Here is a 16,253-nt window from a genome sequence, read left to right as displayed (position 1 = left end):
GAGACCGAGCTCTTCCGGGAGACCGGGGCTGCCGGCGGCGCGCTCGGAGGTGAGGGCCGGCGGAGAGGCCGGGGCGGCTCGGAGGCTGCGGCAGTGCCGTGGCGTGGGTTCGGAATGGGGATGGTGGCAGCCGTGTCCTGGGGGGCATCGGGCCGGGGAGGGGATTGTCCCGCTCTGCTCTGCGGCGGCCTCACCTGGGATATTGAGGGCAGCTGTGGGCACCGCAATATAAGAAGGATATTAAGGTGTTAGAAAGCGTCCAGAGGAGGGCAGAGAAGCTGGTGAAGGGCCTTGAGGGGAGGAGGAGCGGCTGAGGGCACTTGGTCTGTTCAGCTGGAGGAGAATGACGGGAGACTCATCCCAGTTACACTTTCCTCTGAGGGCAACAGGAGGGACAGACCCTGATCTCTGCTCTGGTGACAGCGACAGGACCAGGGAACGGCTGGAGCTGTGTCAGGGCAGGGTTAGGCTGGATTTAGGAAAAGGTTCTTCCCCCAGAGGGTGGTCGAGCACTGAATAGGCTCCCCAGGAAATGGGCACAGCACAGAGCCTGTCTGAGTTCAAGGAGCTCCAGGGGACATGATGTGACTCTTGGGCTGTCCTCTTTAGGACCTGGACTGGATGATCCATGTGAGTCCCTTCCAACTCAGCATGTTCTGTGATTCTATTTTGGTTTTTTGCTAAGTTGTGTTTATCCAAAGTCAAAGACTTCTTTCTTGTCTCGTGCTCTGGCAGTGAGGAGGTTCACAAAGGAAACGGGGAGGGAGCACAAATGGGACAGGTGACCTAAACTGGCCGAAGGGACATTCCACACCACAGAATGCCCAGTGTATCAACTGGGGGGAGTGACTGGGAAGGAACTGATCTGGGTTCAGGAAGGGGATGTGACATCAGTCAGTGGGTGGTGAGCAACTGCATTGTGCATCATTTGTTTTCCCCTTTATTATTGTTATCATTATTATTGTTATTGTTGTTTTTTTGTTGTTGTTATTATAATTTACCATTACTACTGTATTTTACTTTATTTTCAATTATTAAGCTGTTATTTTCTCAACATACAAGTTTTACTTTGATTCTCCTTCCCATTCCACGGGGTGGGAGGAGAAAAGAAGGGGGAAGTTGAGCAAGGAGCTGTGTAGTGCCTAATTTCCAGCTCAGCTTAACCCACCACAGCTAGCTTAGGGAATGTGTGTTGGATGAATGGGTGGTGAGGTGGATCAAGGGCTGTCTGGGTGGCAGAGCTCAGAGGGCATCATCCACCTGGAAGTCTGCAGTCAGTGGCTTCACCAAAGATCTATACTGGGTCCAGTAGTCCAGTTTTAATCAACTTGTTTATCTACAATCTGGACAGACTGATGGAATGTACTCTCAGCAGCTTTGGTGATGATATGGAACTGGGGAAATGGCTGATCCACCTGAAGGCTGTGCTCCCATTCAGCAGGACTTTGAGAGGCTGGAGAATCAGACAAAGAGAAACTTAATGATGCTCAACAAGGGCAATGCAGGTCCTGCCCCTGGGGAGGAACAGCCCCAAGTACCAGCACAGGCAGGGGTGAGCTGCTGGAGCATCTCTGCAGGGAGGACCTGGGGTGGTCAATGAGCTGTCCTGGAGCCAGCAGAGTGTCCTGGGGGCCCTGGGGTGCACTGGGAGGAGCACTGGCAGCAGGTCAGGGAGTGACCCTGCCCCTCTGTCCCTCTGCCCAGCCCTGGGGGGCACAGCTGAGTGCTGTGTCCAGCCCTGGGCTCCTTGCCAGGAGCATCTCCCTTGCTGAGGAAAGGCTGAGGGAGGAGGGGCTATTCTGCCTCGAGAGGGGCCCTCATGCCCGTCCCTGTCTGTCCCTGTCTGCTGGGAGGGTTCAGCCTCTTCTCCGGGGGGCCCAGCAATGGCACAAGAACAACTGGCAGGGAACTGATGCACAGGAAGTTCCATCTGAACATGAGGAAGAACTTTGCTGTGCTGGTGACACACTGCCTAGAGAGGGCGTGGACTGTTCATCCCTGGAGATATTTTAAAAAAAACCTAACAAAACACCAAAAGGACGGATCCTATTCCGTTTGCTCTGGGATGATCCACAGCAGAGCTCTTCCAGCCTGAGTCCGTGTGTGATTCTGGAACTCCGAGGCGGTGGCGCTTCCGGGCAGCGAGCTGTGGTTCCGGGGCAGAGCGGCGGCTCCGGGGCTTGAGCAGCGGCTCCGGGAAGGGACCGGCGGCGGCTCCGGGGCTGAGCGGCGGTGTGTCCGGGCATTGAGCGGCGGTGTGTCCGGGCATCGAGCGGCGGTGTGTCCGGGCATTGAGCGGCGGTCCCGGGCATTGAGCGGCGGTGTGTCTGGGCGTTAAGCGGCGGTGTGTCCGGGCATTGAGCGGCGGTGTGTCCGGGCATTGAGCGGCGGTCTGTCCGGGCGTTGAGCGGCGGTGTGTCCGGGCATTGAGCGGCGGTGTGTCTGGGCGTTAAGCGGCGGTGTGTCCGGGCATTGAGCGGCGGTCCCGGGCATTGAGCGGCGGTGTGTCCGGGCATTGAGCGGCGGTGTGTCTGGGCGTTAAGCGGCGGTGTGTCCGGGCATTGAGCGGCGGTGTGTCCGGGCATTGAGCAGCGGTGTGTCCGGGCATTGAGCGGCGGTCCCGGGCATTGAGCGGCGGTGTGTCCGGGCATTGGGCGGCGGTCCCGGGCATTGAGCGGCGGTGTGTCCGGGCATTGAGCAGCGGTCCCGGGCATTGAGCGGCGGTGTGTCCGGGCATTGAGCGGCGGTCCCGGGCATTGAGCGGCGGTGTGTCCGGGCATTGAGCGGCGGTGTGTCCGGACGTTGAGCAGCGGTCTGTCCGGGCATTGAGCGGCGGTGTGTCCGGACGTTGAGCAGCGGTCTGTCCGGGCATTGAGCGGCGGTGTGTCCGGGCACTGAGCGGCGGTGTGTCCGGGCGTTGAGCGGCGGTGTGTCCGGGCATTGAGCGGCGGTCCCGGGCATTGAGCAGCGGTGTGTCCGGGCATTGAGCGGCGGTGTGTCCGGGCACTGAGCGGCGGTGTGTCCGGGCACTGAGCGGCGGTGTGTCCGGGCATTGAGCGGCGGTGTGTCCGGGCAGAGCACGGCTCCGGCAGCCCAGGCTCCGGGGCCATGGAGGAGCAGCAGCGGCGGGCGCTGCGGCGCGGGCGGGCCCGGCTGGTGGCGGCGCTGCGGGTGGAGCCGCTCTGGGACCTGCTGGAGCAGCGCGGGCTCTTCACCCGGCCAATGCTGGAGGAGCTGCAGGTGGGCCAGGGAGCGGGACACCGAGCACCGGGGGTGGCCCGGGGAGGGTTCATGTTTCCTGAGAGCCGGGGATGGGCATGGTGGGGTAGCTCCTGCGTCCCCTGAGCCCTGGTGACAGGACTGAAGGGTGGCCCCCGTGTCTCCTAATCCTGGTGACAGGCCTGAGAGGGGTGGCTCCGTGTCCTCTTGGACACAAAGGGGGTACTCACGTCTCCTGAGCCCAGTGACAGGTCAGGGGGGTGGCCCCCAAGTCCCCTCACTCTAGTGACAGATGTGGGAAGGATTGTCCTGTGGCCTCTCAAGTCCAAGGGCGACTCCAGGTCCCCTCACTGTGGTGGCAAGCTCATAGGGGAGCTCCATGTCCCTTTAGTCCTGGTGACAGGCCCAAAGGGATGGCCCTGTGGCCCCTCACTCTGATGACAAGGCCTGGCGTTGGCCCTTATGCAGATTTTTGAGAACTGCCCCCCCACTTGTCCCTTCTTGTCCCCAGCTCTGGCCAGTGCCAGGTGCAGGGGTTTCTCTTTGTGTCCCCTTCCCAATCTGATGACACCCTTAAGGTGTTCTTGTTTCCCCCCTTGGTTACAGGTGACAGGCCTGGGGGTGTTTTTACCCCATCTTACCCACTGGTGACAGCCCAGGGGTGCCTTTTTGTCCCCAGGGGCCAGATTTGGGGTGCTCCCTCTCCCCCTTTCCCTCTAGACCGCTCATCAGGCTGGGTGTCCCAGTGGTGACCATTGTTGTTGGGGGGAGGTCAGGCCTGGGGGTCTGGTGGGGGGGTCTCTGGCTATTTCCACTCATTTTGCTGTTGTTTACCCCGTGTCCCTGTCCTGGGTGTGGATCCCACATTTTCCTGCTCAGAGCGGTCGGAAGGGCTGTCCAGGCACTGCACAAACCTCTGTTCTGGGTTTTTCTCCTCTGCAGAGCACTGGCAGCCGAGGGGAGCAAGCCCGGCAGCTGATCATCGACCTGGAGACTCGAGGGAAGCAGGCTTTCCCTGCCTTCCTCTCCATCCTGCGGGACACCGGGCAGGGTGACCTCGCTGAGATGCTGATCCAGGAGTGCGAATCCCGGCCGGTGCCACCGCAGCTGCCGGACCTGCGGCCCGTGGAGCTGGAGCTGCGGGAGGAAAAGCAGCGTAAAAGTCAGTGCTGAGGGTGTGGTGTGGTTTTGGCAAACAGTAGCATAGGGGGTGGCAGCTGGGATCCCTCTCACTGTGGGCAAGAGTCTGGGAAGTCATGATTTTTATTATCCTGGTAGAGGTGACTGTTGGAACAATCATGGAATCCTAGAATGGTTTGGGTTGGAAGGGACCTTAAAGCTCATCTCATTCCATCCCCTGTCATGGGCAGGGTCACCTTCCACTATCCCAGGTTGCTCCAAGCCCTGTCCAGCTTGGTCTTGAACACTGCCAGGGTGGGGCCTCCATAGCTTATCAGGGTAGCCTGTATGTCCTGCCTTTCAGCAGTAGAACCTTTTGAGCTCAGATTCATCATCTGTATTTTTGTCCCATGCCATTACAGATGTGACTCCTCATGAACGTTTGTCTATCCCAGTGCAAGCTGAGAGTGAAAGACCTCGAATGCCTCCTGTGCCAGCCCGGGGTAAGCCACATTCCACTCCTAGAGCCACAGCATGCCAAAGGCTCATTTCCAGTGTGGTGGGAAGGGGAAATTCATATGTGTTGGGAAAGATGTGAACTTTAGGAGCGTGGTCTTGTTGTGGAGTGTGGTGAACTGAATCCTGTGCCCATTTTGTGTTGTAGGTTCCGCTGTTGACAAGAGGAGACGTGACCAGGTTAGTATTTGAGAAGGCTGAAAGTGTTCCCTACTAGGCAAAAGCTCTATGCCTCAGGGGTGACTCCAGAAAATATGTCTGGAGGAGCTGGTTCTCACTTTGTCATACCTGAGCAATTGCTCCAAGGCTGTAATAGGGCTGATGGTCTCAGAGTGGATCAGTCTTTAGCCAGATCCTCCTTGAGATTACCACAGTGATAACACAAATTCTTGGCTCCTTTTGGTGAGGTTTGATGATGATGCCTAAAAAAATTTCCCAGAAATTTCAACTTGCTGTTGGACATGCTGCAGATAAAGCAGCAGCTGGTTTTCCACAACGGCTTTCCCCAGTTTACTGGGTTGTTTCTTGTTGCTAGCTGCTGATGAGAAGATTTGTGTGGAGAAAGGGTGCTTCTACCCATCCCTAGGACTAGAGAAATTAAAAATCTGTGAAATGAGCCACTTTAAGGACTCCCATTCCTCACAGGCATTGTATCCTGCTGGATTAGCCAGCAAGCACTTGTAATAAGAAGGAGTTTAATTGTGACTTGTCCCTGCCAGGATTATGAGATGAAAGCAGATCCCTGTGGACACTGCCTGATCCTCAATAACGTCAATTTCTCTAGAGACTCGGGTCTGTCCACCCGAGAGGGCTCTGACATTGACTGTGAGAAGCTGGAGAGGCGCTTCAGGGCCTTGCACTTCACGGTCCTGACCCGGCGGGATCTGAAAGCTCAGGTGAGGCTTGGTGTGTCCTGCTGACACGAGGGATGAGAGGTCAGCCCCTGGAAGCAATGGGAGTGCTTTAGGGGATGTGTCTTGTGTTGGCAGCACACCAAAAACCTCCCACAAAGAAACAATGACCCGCTTGCATCCTCTTACTTTATTGTTGCACTGCAATTGCAGAAGGGGAGAGGACCTTGCACATTTTCATCCTTCTGCATGAATGTTGAATCCTCATTGGGATTTGTAGGGATTTGGTGAAACTGTGTTTTTGGGATAGCTTGGACAGCTGTGTCATGTCTGTCTGTGCCATCCTTGGCTGTTACTGGAAGTGTTGGGGGGAACTTGATCATCTGAAAGTAAAATATGGTTCTCTGCTCACCCACCAGCTCCAGTCAGAGACATTTCATCAGATAAATCATGTGGAAATGTGCTTTGGTTTGTGGTGCTGTGTTGAAAAGGGTGTAGAGAGGTGAGAAATCTGTGTGATTAAAGCAGCCAGTGTTAAAAAAGGGCAGAGATGCAGAAATTCTCACTCTCTGCCAATGGCTTTTGCCAGCTGTACGTGGGGCTCATGTTATGCTGTGGCAGAGGTTGACAGGATCCATGGCAGTGCAGTTAGAACAGGGCCTGGCAGTAACCTGTGGCTGACATATGATTCAAAAGACTCTCATTGTGATATTTTCTACACAGGAAATGGTGTTGGAGCTGCTGAAGCTGTCTCGGCAGGACCACAGTGCTTTGGACTGCTGCATTGTGGTGATCCTTTCCCATGGCTGTCAGGTGGGTTTGTCCCATCTCTCCCTTTGTTCCTTTGCTGTGGGGAAGGGTTAATTCCCTGTCCTGTGGTCTCACAAAGGGTGAGAGGGAAGTGGTCTGTCAAAACCTTGTTCTGCCATTGCAGTGCATTTCAGAGAGTTACACCCTTATTCCAGGTTAAAGAAAACAGGAGCTTCTCTGGTGTGGTCTGATCCAATGGTGCCAGTGGACAAGTGTTTTCCATTTTGGAAGTTGGGGCTAAAAATTTGGAAATCCAGGGAGGTCCCAGTCAGCCTCATGCTGTGGTGATTCAGTCCTTCCCATTCTCCAGCTCTGACTGGGAGATGTTATTAGCAATAAAGCCTCTTTATTCCAAGTCAGTTCCTAAAGGATGAGGAGAAGCATTCTTAGAAAAATGGTGTATGGTATGTGCCCATTGTACCAAAGGATGAAGAACTCCTTTGCTGGAGGATGTGGGATATGAGTTGGATAACAGAAGTTGGATTGCTGGGTTTTAGAGCATTTCAAATGTCTCCTGGACGTCCCCTCACCCTGACTTGGCCACAGGGATTCCCACAAACACCAGGATTTGTTCTGGTACCTTTATGCCATGAAGCACCTGATGGGAAATGGGCCCCCTTGGAACTGGCCTTGCCTTCCCTGTCACTAGCTCCTGCATTTTCCTCTTGCAGACGAGCCATATTCAGTTCCCTGGAGGCGTTTATGGAACGGATGGAAAACCTATTCCCATAGAAAAGATTGTGAACTATTTCAATGGGTCCAATTGCCCGAGTTTGAGAGGAAAACCCAAACTGTTCTTCATCCAGGCCTGTGGTGGAGGTGAATCTTTGTGTTGGCTCCGATAGCATTGGGCTGCGGAGATGTGGTCAGGCTGTGGCTTTGGCTCCCTTTCTGTTCATTGACTGCCCCTCTCTCCAACTGTCTTCTCACACCAGCTGCCTCTTCTTTTACCTTTGTTGAGAGGCTGCTCCAGCTCTTCACACACAGTGAGGAATTTTGTATAAACTACCAATGACTTTGACTCAACCAGTGCAGCTGAACGGCCAGAAAGCTTTACTTTGTTCTAGGGCCTTTTTCCTTTTCTTTCCCCATCTTTTCTTAATGTCGGATGAACAACTGTGAATCTCTTGGGTGAGATGGACGTCAGGAGCTGTCTTGTTGCTGCTTTTTTCAGAACAAAGAGATCAAGGCTTTGTAGTGAATTGTGATTCGCCTGAAGAGGAAGCTCCTGGAGGTTCCTTGGAGTCGGACGCGACCCCGTTTCGGGTTTCATCGGATAACGTGGATGAGCCCGATGCCATTGCCAGTTTGCCCACACCTAGCGACATCTTGGTTTCCTACTCAACTTTTCCAGGTAAAGCAGCCTGTGCAAATCCTTTTCTGAGCATGGGGGAATTCGCAAAACTGTTGGAGCTTCATCGCCAAAGATAGGGGCAGTTCAGGACAACCGAGCTCTGTTGGAGTGCTAGGAACTTGTTGGGATGAGAACAGCAGATGGGTTTTGGCATAAAATTCTCCTTCTTTCTCTGAAGGTTTTGTCTCCTGGAGGGAGAAGTCGAGTGGCTCGTGGTATGTGGAAACCCTGGACAGTGTGCTGGAGCAGTATGCCCATTCAGAAGACCTGCTCAGCATGTTAGTGACGGTAAATGTCTTTTTTGTTCTGCTTTTTGCTGATGAAGGACATAGTCAGGGGTGTGATCAGTTGGGGCATGGAGGCCTACACTCAAAAAAGGAATGAGAATATTGAGTGTTGAGTTTAGGGATGGGCTCATTGGAGGTACTGCAGAGAGATTTAGTTACAAGGAAAGTGTCTAGCCTCAATCTGCCAAAAATCATTGGAGGTTTCTCCAGTGAGAAGTAATCTTGGCAATACAGGCTTTAATACTTCTGAAGAAATTGCTAAAACTGTCATGGCTTGTCCTATCCAAGCTGATGAGATTTGAGTGCTCCTGTAAGCTTGTCCTGGGGGTGCAGGAGCACAATGCACAGGGATATGGAATGAGTCTGGCTGATCAGCATCTTCCTTCGTGTCCCTTGTTGACTCAATATTGCCAAAGTTGTGTACAAGTGTAGGTGTCCCAGATACTTTTTCTGTTCTCCATGGGTAGGAGAAAAGTTCCAGTGTGGAGGGAAAGAGGACGTACAGAATCACCTTGTTGTTGTTTTCTGGTTGTTGCGGTGCTTCTTTGGCCACCTTGGCATGGCAGCCATTGATTCCCAGGGATGGGGAGAGCATCCCATTCCTCAGCCTCTCCTCTGTTCCCAGGTGGCCCATGCTGTCTCTGCCAAGGGGAGGTACAAGCAGATGCCGGGATGTTTCAATTTCCTCCGTAAAAAATTCTTCTTCATGTGCCACTGACACCTGGGCTCCAAGCCCCCTGCCAAGCACTGGACATTCTTCTGTGGCTGAATGAAATCTGTGCCCACCACGACTTGGTGTCAGTGCTCCCTGTGGATTTTGTCTGTGTGTCCAGATGTTTGTCTGGAGAAATGTGATCCATGAGTGTTGGCTTTGCCATGGAATGGAGATGAGATGGAGATTGTGCTGTGCCAATGGGAAATGTGGATGGAGCAGGAAGTCCCTTTGCTGGAGAACAGAGCCAAAAGAGAGCACTTCTGGCTCATCCTGACATGGCCACACTCAGCCTCAGAGGGTTTTTCTTTGCTGATCATGATATTTGTGTCCTGTGCTGTCCAGGTAACTGATTGAGGGGACCAGGGTCTGATGTTCAAGTGAAATGGGATGAGTTTTGCAGTCAGTGTTTCTAATAAATGCAATTAAAGAGCAAATCTTCAGCTGTATTCCCTTGTCTGTTCCATCTCCTCATTGCCATTTCAGCACCTCCTGAAGGCTCCTCTAAAGTGGGAATAGTAAGAACCTTCATTCATGTCTGTGCTGCTCTGTCTGGTCATTTACAATGTGGCTGTGCCAACCTATGGAGCATCCTGATCCTTTTGAGGAGTCAGTTGGGAGTTAGAGCAGGAAACTGATGAGGATTCATTGAAATACCAGTGCTGAGGTAAAGTTCTTAAGGACCTGCTACCATGATGGCCTTGGGTCAGAAATCCTGCATCTGTGTTGGACTTTGAGGGGGAAAAGCATCCTTGGAGCCACCCTTGGGAGGTGCAGAGGCCTTAAGGTAGGTCTGTGCTGAGGGGTCCTTGGGGATTCCCAGGGAACCTGGGACTATCCAATCTGCTTTTGCACTCACTGTGTATTTCCACACTCCTGTGGGAGCATTTCAGGTGCTCTCAGGGTGCTGCAGGAGGAAGCCAGGGCTGCCCTGAGCACCCCAAGGAGGGTGCAGCTAGAGCTGGGGTGTGGCTGTGGTGGCCTTGCCTGTGCTCAGGTGTTTGTGAGAGCTCATGGTTGTCTCCTTCTCTATTTCCCTTCTCCATCCCCCAGGGGAGTGGGGCTCTGGGCTGTCCTGTCCCATGTTATGCAGTTTTGTACAGAGCATCTGGATGTGCAGGTGATCCCAGGGCTGATCCTATCTCCCCTGGACCTGTTCTTCTTCAGGAAAGGTGACCCTGCACTCTTCCCCTTGTTTATTTCCCTGCTTCCCTCACTAAGCACTCAGTAAGTTCCATTGGGACTGGGGTGGGGGTGACTTTGGGTACAGATGGCTCAGCCTTGTCCCTCTCCTTTCCATGACATGGACTGCAGTGGCTGTTCCTTCTCCAGGGCATCCCTGGCAGAGATGAGAACAGAGTGGAGCACTCCAGCAGCACAGGTGGTGAAGGGAGTGTGGTGGGGCTGTGGAATGACCCCCAGGACCAACCCAGTTACCTCAACACCCCCATTATAAATCTGCTGCCATCAAGTAGCCCAGTTACCAGCAAGATCCCCTGAAACACCCCCAGCACCGGCCAAGACACCTAAAAACTCCTTGGGCCAGCTAGGAGCCCTGTAGCCCCTCCCCAAGTTCGCTAGAGCCCCCCAGGACCACCAGGCCAGATTCCAGCCACTCTCCCATCAAACCACCAGTCAAGGTTTGAACCCTTTGGCTTGGTGATGGCCATGGATCTACGTAGCTGGGAGTAACTTGTGGGGGATCTCTGCCCACTTTTGGCTCCCCAGGAGCCTGCCCAGCCTCACTGCACAATGTGGGGGCTCTCCCCAGCACACAGGCAGAAGCCCAGGACCACAAGGTGCAGCCCCCTGGTTCTGCTCCACCACATCCCCTTGAAAGAACCACGTGAGACCAGCTTAGCACTATTGTCTTTATCACAGTCAGTACTTGTGCTCCATGCTGTGTCCTCAGTTCGTGCTCATTTTCTGCCAAAGAAAGACATGGGGAGGCTCATGGTGAGACCTCTGGCAGGGCAGGGGCAGTGTGGCCAACCTGCATGGGGGCAGAGGAAGGGGCACCCACCTCGTTGATCCAGTCGATGTAGGCGGACACCCTGGTGAAGACTGTCGGCTTCTTTATCATGTTGCATTTCAGGCCGGAGCCGAAGCTGACGATGCCCTCAACCTCCCAGATCCCATCCTCGCGCTGGCAGTTCAGGGGGCCCCCAGAATCGCCCTGTGCAGACAGACAGTGAGGGCCATCTGTCCTGGGCACCCTGTTGGCACACCCCACATCCCACACAGGACCCACCACTGTCATAGACAGGTAGAAGAATTATAAAAGAAAGGCCTTATGAAGTCAGACCTCGCTCTGCTAAAATTGCCGAAGCTGGCATGTCATTTTCCTAAGTGCAGCTAACAAGAGATTTGCAAGTTCCCATGTGAAGCTATTTTGTGAATGAGAAGTTCATTTAACACAACAGTCTATTCTGAGGGTGAAAAACGAATGCACCTCTGTAAACAATAAGATTTGTCCCATGAGAACCCACAAAGGGAAAATGGAAACATCTAGAAAGAGAAAATTTGGTAGACTTATTCAATAGTGCTTACCAACCAGTGACCTGAATTTCACTGCATTGCTGACCAACTAGGTTTAACACAGTGCCTTCTGATATTTCCTATAAATATAAGTTTTGTGTATAAAGAATTCGCTTTCTGCATGAAGAAAATGGAGCCTTGGCTGATTTATTCCAACACACCACCGCAGCTCCATGCCCTCCCTTCCTGTGCTTCTCATGGAGCCTGTTGCCCTGCACTGCTCCAGCACCACTCTCAGTCCTACTCTGGGCTGGGGGCAGGTGCCACACGCAGTGCCCACACTCACGTTGCATCCAGAGACGACGCCATCGCCGCCGGCGCACACCATGGTGTCGCGCACGAGGCTGCCCCACCAGTCCCACTTGGAGCAGGTCTCATAGTCCACCACAGGCAGCAGAGCCTGCTGCAGGGCATCAGCCAGGGGCCCGTTGGCTGCAAGGACAGTCACACTTCACACTCTGCACACCCCCTGCCCAGGGAGCCTGGGGACCCTCCTGGGGACATCCCACTTACTTCTGACACGTCCCCAGCCGGTGACATAGCAGGGGTAGTCATTGGCCAGGATCTTGCCAGCAGCCGGCAGGCAGGAGGCACGGATGGTGTCAGTCTCCTGCACCTCCTCTGCCAGCTTGACCAGGGCAATGTCGTTGCTGCAAGGAGACATGAAGCATGAGGAAGTGGTCCCCAGCGTTGTTGCCCCCCACCCACTCCTGGATATATTCCATCCCTACATGACAAGGACAGAGTTCCATTTCTCGTGGACGATCGTCTTCTCCACACCCACGGCCACAGAACCAGCCTCGTCATCCTCTGACAGGTCCTGCTTGCCCAGCACCACACGATAGGTCATGGAAGAACTGCCAGGGGGAGAGAGAGTGTCAGTCCCCACAGATATCTCATGCTGCTTGTAGAGATGCCCCCCAGCACCCCAACACCCACCTGATGCAGTGGGCAGCTGTCAGCACCCACTGGGGGGCAATGAGGGTCCCGCCACAAGTGTGGCGCCAGGATCCAGAACGGCTGTACTGCAGCGAGATCTGCGAGGGCAGAGGCACAGGGTCAGAGCAGGAATGTCCCCATCCCTGTCACCATCCCTGTCCCTGTGCCCCCTCACCTGCCATGGCCAGCTGTGGGCTACAGCGTCTTCACCGCCCACCACGCGGGAGCTCAGCTGTGGTGGCACGGCCGGCTGACCGCATCCGTAGGCTGTGTGACACCCGGCAAAGGGACATCAGAGGCTGCCTGTGCCCGTGCCCAGGGCCAGGGCAGGCGCCACGGTCCCGTCCCCCCTGCCCTGACCCTTCCCCATCCCCTGTACCTACCGTAGCCCAGCAGCACGACGAGACAGACGGCCCCCAGCATGGTTGTGCGGAGCAAAGGTGCTGTGGTGGGGCTGCTCACCCCTCTTATAGTGTCTGGACTGCTGGGGACCTTGGAGTGTCCCTGCTGGCTGCTGACACGTGGGGACTGTCCCACGCTGTGGGCACAGGGGCTCCTCAGCCCCATTGCCCGCTCTTATTGCACTCACGGTCCTGCCTGGGAATGGCCACATCTGCCCCTCATGTGCTGGCACCATGCTGGGACATGGTGGGGACACCTGGCCCTGCTCTGGGAAGGGGCAGGGTCCCTGTTGGGGCACAGGGTCACTCCCTCCTGGGACAGCCCCCCAGCCATGATGCTGTCAGTGAGGGGCTGGGCAGCCCTGCTGCCCCCCAGCCCTGAGCAGTGACTCCCCCAGGACACTCTCTGCCCCCAGCCCCTCAGTTCCCCAGAGATAAGGTTCTCCCTTTCCTGAAAGGCTCATCACTGGGGATCTCTGAGTCCCTGTCAGTGTTTGTTCACCTTGTGTATCCATCCTTGGCATGTCTGGGTGCTTCTTCCTGGCTGCTGCCTTGGCTGTGGCATCATCGTGGATGCTGGTGGTACATTCTGTGCTCAGGAAAGCCTGGGAGCAAGTGGCTATTCCATGTATGACTGTCAATTGCATGCGTTTGGATTTGGGTGGTTTTTGCTTTGCTTTATGTTTTCATTTTAGATTGTTGTGTTTATGATATGTGTTTGAAGATAACTGTAGAAGTTTATTTTTGGGGGTTCTTTTTGTATCTTTGTATCTTTGGTTGGTGGTGGGTGCCCCAGGGCAGTGGTGGAGGCCAATGCCCACATGTGGCTGGAGAAGAGCACCTGGACAGGTGTGGCTACTTCTGCCAGAGGGAGCCAGGGCCAGCCAGGCACCCCAAGGGGGTCCAGCAGGAGCCAGGATGTGGCTGGAATGGCCTTGCCTCTGCCCAAGGTTTTCCAAGAACTCAGTTGCACATGTGTCCCCTTCCCCACGGCCCTGTTCTGTGTTGCTACTTCTGCACGGAGCACCTGGGTGTACAGGTGGTGCTGATCCCATCTCCCCTGGACCTGTTTTCCTTTGGGAAAGGTGACCCTGCATTCTTCCCTATTGGGATGTTAGGAGACACAAGACAGAAGATGGCTTTCAGACCTAGTTAACATAAGAGATTTGATTACAGGATGCCTTGGCAAAAGCAAAAGGAACTTTGAAAATTAGACCTAGATTGCAGTAAGATTCCATCAGATGGCTTTACCGGAAAAAGAAAATCCCATTCAATTCTGCAAGCAAGAGATATTGTTATATTCATATCTGAAAAACGCCAATCACTTGTTTTTAGAAGTTTAAAAGTTTAATAGTAATAAAATGGTTAAAAAATAGTAATATAATTGAACAATTGGGATTAGGACTATATGAGATAATAAAAACAAAGAGTTACAGAGAGTCCAGGTACCTCTTTCTGGGCAAAATAAACCTGAAAAAGGGCACCTGTTAACAGAGGATTAACCCTTAAAAGAAGTAGCCTACTGCATATTCATACATCTCATACATGATGCATAAATTCCATTCAAACACAGGATTCTGTCTGGTCAGTTTCAACTTCTTCCTCTTAATCCTAACATCATCTTCAGGGCTGACCGAGGCAGGAAGAAGTTCGTTTCTTCTGATAAGAGAGCAATAAATTCTTTTTCTCTGAAAGATTTAGGTGTCCTGTGGCTGCTATCTTGGTGAGTCCTCTCTTTAAAAAAGTATCTTACATATAATAGTTTCTATTTTAACATTATGTTATAACCTAAAACTATATTTAACTCACTACTTAAAGAAATTAATACAGCATAACTTTCTAATATAACACATATAATATTAATTTCAATATTTGCGAAAAGCCAATCATAAAATATGCATTTTTCACACATAAGTTTGTGTATGTGATTTTAACCTAATCATTGTAGTACACATTTACTAGTCTTCCTAAAATAGTATATAAGCATTTGTATGCCACAATGAAATCGGATTCTGATCACCAAATCAGTCTCCCTGTCTCTCTCCATCGCTGACAATTGGTGCCTCCGTGTGAGGAATGAACTGGCCTGACTGGCAGCAGTCGGCGAGCCCCTGGAACTGATCTTTGTTGGAACCCAGGACATTCCTCTGGCTGCCCTGGAGGACTCGAGACCCTGACGGGGCTCAGAGACCTTGGCACGGAGTCAAAAACACCTGTGCCTTCAATTTTAGCCCATGGAAACAATTACCAACTTTGTGTGAAGATGTACAAGCCCCAAGACTTTGGGTAGAATGATAGTTAATTTGTCACAAGGTGAAAAAGTAGAATTCTGGGGATTTAGAATGGGGGTTCAGGAGGCAAGATGGAGAAATCTGGGTATGTCCTGTCCTTCTTCTTCTTCTTCCTCCATCTTCTGCTGGGATGGTGGCACTATTTGATTGGTTTAGAATAGAGACAGACTGTCTAACATTGGCGATAGGTATTGGAAAATTATTGTAAATAAAGTACACCTAGTTCTTAGTATAAAAAGCTAACACCACCCCAAGGGCGGTCAGTGTGGCATGAACCGACCTGCTGGACAGATCTCAGCAGGTCAGAGAAAGAATGTAACAGATAAGAGAAAATAAACAACCTTGAAATGCAGAACTGACAAATCTTGACTTCTACTTCGGTCAAGGGGCTGGGAAAAAAGAGACTTTCTAATACCTTGGGAGCCATTTCAACCACAGAAACCCAAGAGATCATGGTGGTGAGAGAACTGTGTTTGGGCCCACAATCCGCAGTCTGCTGTGACTGACAGGTGAGCCAGGGGAACTAAAAAAAGAACTAAAAACGGGAAAGGAAATGTCCCAAGAGAGACATCTGTGAAACCATGCTTGCCCTTCTGGGCAGGCATGACTCCCCCATGGCAAAGCAGGACCTTAAGTCACTTTTACTCCAGTCCTGGAGAATACTTTTTAAGACATTGAAAAAGTGAGAGCGGCCGGATGCTGCTAACCCCCTACCCGGCTCTGTCTCTCCTCACTCTGACTCTCCCTGCCCACTTGAAACTGGCACCTCTTGGTCTGAAGACCAGCCACAGCCATCAACACTGCCCAGACAAGGGAGGGGAAGGCATCCTTTCCCACGGTCGTTAGCAGTTTATATTGCTGATCAGGGCTCTAGCAGTGAGGAGGGGGAGCCCTTTGATCTAGGGCTGATAGACTCAGATTATGAGACTGATCCATTCCGTCCTGAGCCTTGTGATAAATGGATGCAACTAAAGAAAAAGACTTGGACCCCCCAATCTTTCTTTGCGTGCAAGAAATCTTGGCATTTGCAAAAGGACTGTTTCGAAAAGGGGGAGGCCTGTGAAAAACTCCAATCACTTGTTTTAAAATTTTAAAAGTTTAATAGTAATAAAATGGTTATAAAAATAGTAATAAAAATTAGAGCAATAAGAATTTGGACAATCAGAGTTAGGACAATAGAGGACAATAAAAAGCAAAGAAATACCGATGTTGGGAT

The 16,253-nt window shown here is 52.6% G+C and overlaps 2 protein-coding genes across 2 annotated transcripts; one reads left to right on the top strand and one right to left on the bottom strand.

Annotated features, from left to right (window-relative positions):
- Positions 1-4: 4 nt before the first annotated feature.
- On the top strand, positions 5-9,317 carry CASP9 (caspase 9). Its single transcript, XM_071449226.1, has 11 exons — positions 5-49; positions 3,077-3,240; positions 4,162-4,381; positions 4,761-4,841; positions 5,003-5,034; positions 5,574-5,750; positions 6,429-6,518; positions 7,187-7,334; positions 7,690-7,869; positions 8,048-8,157; positions 8,782-9,317. The coding sequence occupies exons 2-11, from the start codon at positions 3,109-3,111 to the stop codon at positions 8,872-8,874; spliced, it is 1,263 nt and encodes a 420-aa protein (XP_071305327.1). The 5' UTR covers positions 5-49; positions 3,077-3,108; the 3' UTR covers positions 8,875-9,317.
- A 1,448-nt stretch (positions 9,318-10,765) lies between these two features.
- LOC139600783 (chymotrypsin-C-like) lies at positions 10,766-13,141 on the bottom strand. The gene is made up of 8 exons (XM_071449227.1): positions 12,729-13,141; positions 12,521-12,612; positions 12,346-12,443; positions 12,138-12,263; positions 11,920-12,056; positions 11,693-11,838; positions 10,892-11,044; positions 10,766-10,794 (listed from the first exon to the last, which is right to left on the bottom strand). Exons 1-8 carry the CDS (start codon positions 12,910-12,912, stop codon positions 10,777-10,779), a joined length of 954 nt encoding a protein of 317 aa, XP_071305328.1. The 5' UTR covers positions 12,913-13,141; the 3' UTR covers positions 10,766-10,776.
- Positions 13,142-16,253: the final 3,112 nt, after the last annotated feature.

This window comes from Agelaius tricolor, unplaced genomic scaffold (assembly GCF_023055355.1).
Source record: "Agelaius tricolor isolate 1412-34295 unplaced genomic scaffold, bAgeTri1.0.p SCAF_28, whole genome shotgun sequence".
In the NCBI taxonomy this organism is placed as follows: domain Eukaryota; kingdom Metazoa; phylum Chordata; class Aves; order Passeriformes; family Icteridae; genus Agelaius; species Agelaius tricolor.
This window is presented reverse-complemented; position numbering and strand designations above follow the sequence as displayed.